This window comes from Glycine max, chromosome 1 (assembly GCF_000004515.6).
Source record: "Glycine max cultivar Williams 82 chromosome 1, Glycine_max_v4.0, whole genome shotgun sequence".
Taxonomy (NCBI): Eukaryota; Viridiplantae; Streptophyta; class Magnoliopsida; order Fabales; family Fabaceae; genus Glycine; species Glycine max.
In genome coordinates, this window is record NC_016088.4 from 10,387,369 (window position 1) to 10,390,286 (window position 2,918).

Here is a 2,918-nt window from a genome sequence, read left to right on the forward strand (position 1 = left end):
ACCAAGGATCTTACGACTGTATGCATGAACGTCTAAATACACCACTTGTGTATTGACTACTCTAAATTTAAAAGGATCTCACTTAATTTTAAAATGCTAAGACTCAAACAATTAAATTATAAGACACCAAAACTCCACATGAGCAAGCTAGTGTTTAATTGGAATACCGTTTTCTTAATTCACCATCCACTAAAATATGGGATGCATTGTCACTCCTCACGCCACATAGAAATACAACGTCATAATTAATTAGACTTTGGGAGTTGAAGGAGGAAGTAGCCATTTGGAACCTTCAATCATGCAAAGTCTAATTAATATGAAAATCTTTTCGAAATTTGTTATTATTATTTTTATTCTTTTTTAATCTAATTTTAGAACTGAGTCATAAAAGACTCAAAAGAAATAGAATTGGATTATATAAAACTAAATATAGAAAAAAGAGCTTTTAGCTTTTTTACTTTTTTTTACTTTTTTAAAAATGTTTTTATATTTTTTTTCTGTTTTTTTCTTAACTTTTATACTTTATTTTTAACGAAATAGGGTGGTCACATATAAGACATATAACAAGCTTGAAAAATGTCAACCAAAGTTTTCACCTCCCACTTTATATACTTTTAGCTAAACTAATACATCATGTTAGTATCTTTATTATATTTTAAACTTGTTATAATTACCATCCAAATCATTTGTATCTATTTCAATAATTTAAGCTATATCCACAATACAAATCATCTATTTCATATAAAATTAAATAAATTAAAATACATTTCCCATTTTCATGAATTTATAGGGACATATATTGACTACATTATGTCCTTTTAAAAGCTTGAAGCTAGAACAATAATAAATTTCCAATTATTTTTAACAAAGGTGTTATCATAGTGCACATGAACACCAAAACTCACTTAATCAAAATTTACAAGGATCTCACTTAATTTTAAAATGCCAAGACTAAAGCAAATAAATTACAAGACACCAAAACTCAACAACTCGAGCAATCTAGTATTGAATTGGAATACCATTTTCTAATTCACCATCCACTAAAACATGGGGTGCATTATTCCTCAAGCCAGACAAAAATGTGGTAATTAATTAAACCTTGGGAGTTGGAGGAGGAAGTAGCCATTTGGAGCCTTCAATCATCGCAAGTGTTATGTAAGGTTTAACCTCCCTTTCACTTAGTTGCTTAGTTATAGTAGCACGCCCTTTGGGGTCTGCACCAGGTCCCGAGTTCTGATACTCTCCAAAACGAACAGTTCTATAAATAGTCATGTATTGTATTGATTAGTATGACACCAAATCTAGTTTAAAAGTTTATAAAATGAAAAGATGACAAGTATTGTGTGTAATGCATCATAAATACACATTTATGTAAAATTGGTCATGAAGAGTTAAATTAGAAAGTTACTTGTCATGTTCAGGGTGATTGTTGTTACTCCACCCTAATTTATTTACAATGTCACTCATGTTGCTGTATGCAAAGACCACTCTAGGATGAGACATCCATGCTCTCCCCAAGAAAGTGCCAGTCCCAGTTCCAGTAACGTCACAATGTACAAATGAGTAGGCATTGTCCTCTGTCTCGCTTTTCCTTGCTTGTGCCACTATAACAGTAATCCCATTGTCGCCAAGCGTTCTTAACTCAGTACTCTACATCATAAAATAAATCCTCAATACCTATTACAATTATATTTAGTATATCACAAATAAATTGAAATATACAAATATTACAATTCACGAAATTTTAGATACCACATATAGTGACTTCCCACTTCCAAAAATATAATCCATGGTGCCTTGAATTAAGCAGTCTTTGAAAAAATGTCTATTCCTATCATCGCAAATTGTGTCCTGGAATCCATACATCTTGCAATTATAAAATGCTGCTTTGTCACCCGAAATACGCAATGCCACTGCTTGACCTCCTGGCGTTTTTGGATCAGGTCTCGGTGCAGTGTTCTATACAGTCAAATTCACAAACCACAAACAAAAAACATGATAAGAAAAATGCAAACCCAAAAGATAAGTTTGCATCATTTAATTAACAAGACTTTGGAGGAAGATTGTATACAAACCGAGATCATGATGTTAGCTGCCACAAAATAATCTGATTCAACAATCAATGTAGCACTATCAACAGTGCCATATTGTTGTGCAGTGCCCCCAAAAGTCAAGTTTGGCATTTTCTCTGGTACCCCATACAAGGTGACAAAAGGCTTTGTCTTCTCAATTTTGATTTTCTCATTATAATTTCCAGCTCCAATGTAAATAATTACACGCTTAGTGTTCCCACTAGGTATACTTTTAATGGCATCAGTGATGGTCTTGAATTCCCCACTGCCATCTTGCATCACCTTTACAACCTTAGCGCCTTCTTCAGCAGTCACCAATGCTGGGTCCACGGTGCTCTTTCTTTGATCTAAAGGCCCCACATTAGTATTATACCATTCACCTAATTGTGCTTTGTTCGCGGGAATTGGCACAGTGTCATCAGATAAAACAACCTTTGTTGTTAGAAAAGCTACTACAAGAGTCACTTGAATGGTAAAACATATAGTTCTTGAAGCCATATTACTAGTTTTCTTTTTCTTTTTGGATTTGTTTCTTAGGTGAATAGGTGATTGCAATTGCAATTTATAAGAAATATAGAACAAGTGAGATTCCTATTTTTGAGACAATATCCACTTTTAGAAAAGTTAATTTGATTCAACGGTGTTTTTTGTTAAGCTAAAATTAAACAAGTGGTTAAAAGTTGATGGATTTGAGGTTATAGTTTAATAAATAGATTAATTTTTTAGTTGAAGACAATAACATTTCTAAGGAGTTTTAGTTTCTAATCATACACGTGTGTAGCTTGAAATCGAAAACATTTTCTCCACACAAAATTAAGTATAGTTTTCCACAACAAATGTAGGCTA

The 2,918-nt window shown here is 32.5% G+C and overlaps 1 protein-coding gene across 1 annotated transcript; it reads right to left on the reverse strand.

Moving 5' to 3' along the window:
* Positions 1-721: 721 nt before the first annotated feature.
* LOC100306177 (putative pectinesterase) lies at positions 722-2,607 on the reverse strand. The gene is made up of 4 exons (NM_001248035.2): positions 2,076-2,607; positions 1,753-1,959; positions 1,409-1,650; positions 722-1,258 (listed from the first exon to the last, which is right to left on the reverse strand). The coding sequence occupies exons 1-4, from the start codon at positions 2,568-2,570 to the stop codon at positions 1,093-1,095; spliced, it is 1,110 nt and encodes a 369-aa protein (NP_001234964.2). The 5' UTR covers positions 2,571-2,607; the 3' UTR covers positions 722-1,092.
* Between the last annotated feature and the right edge of the window lie 311 nt (positions 2,608-2,918).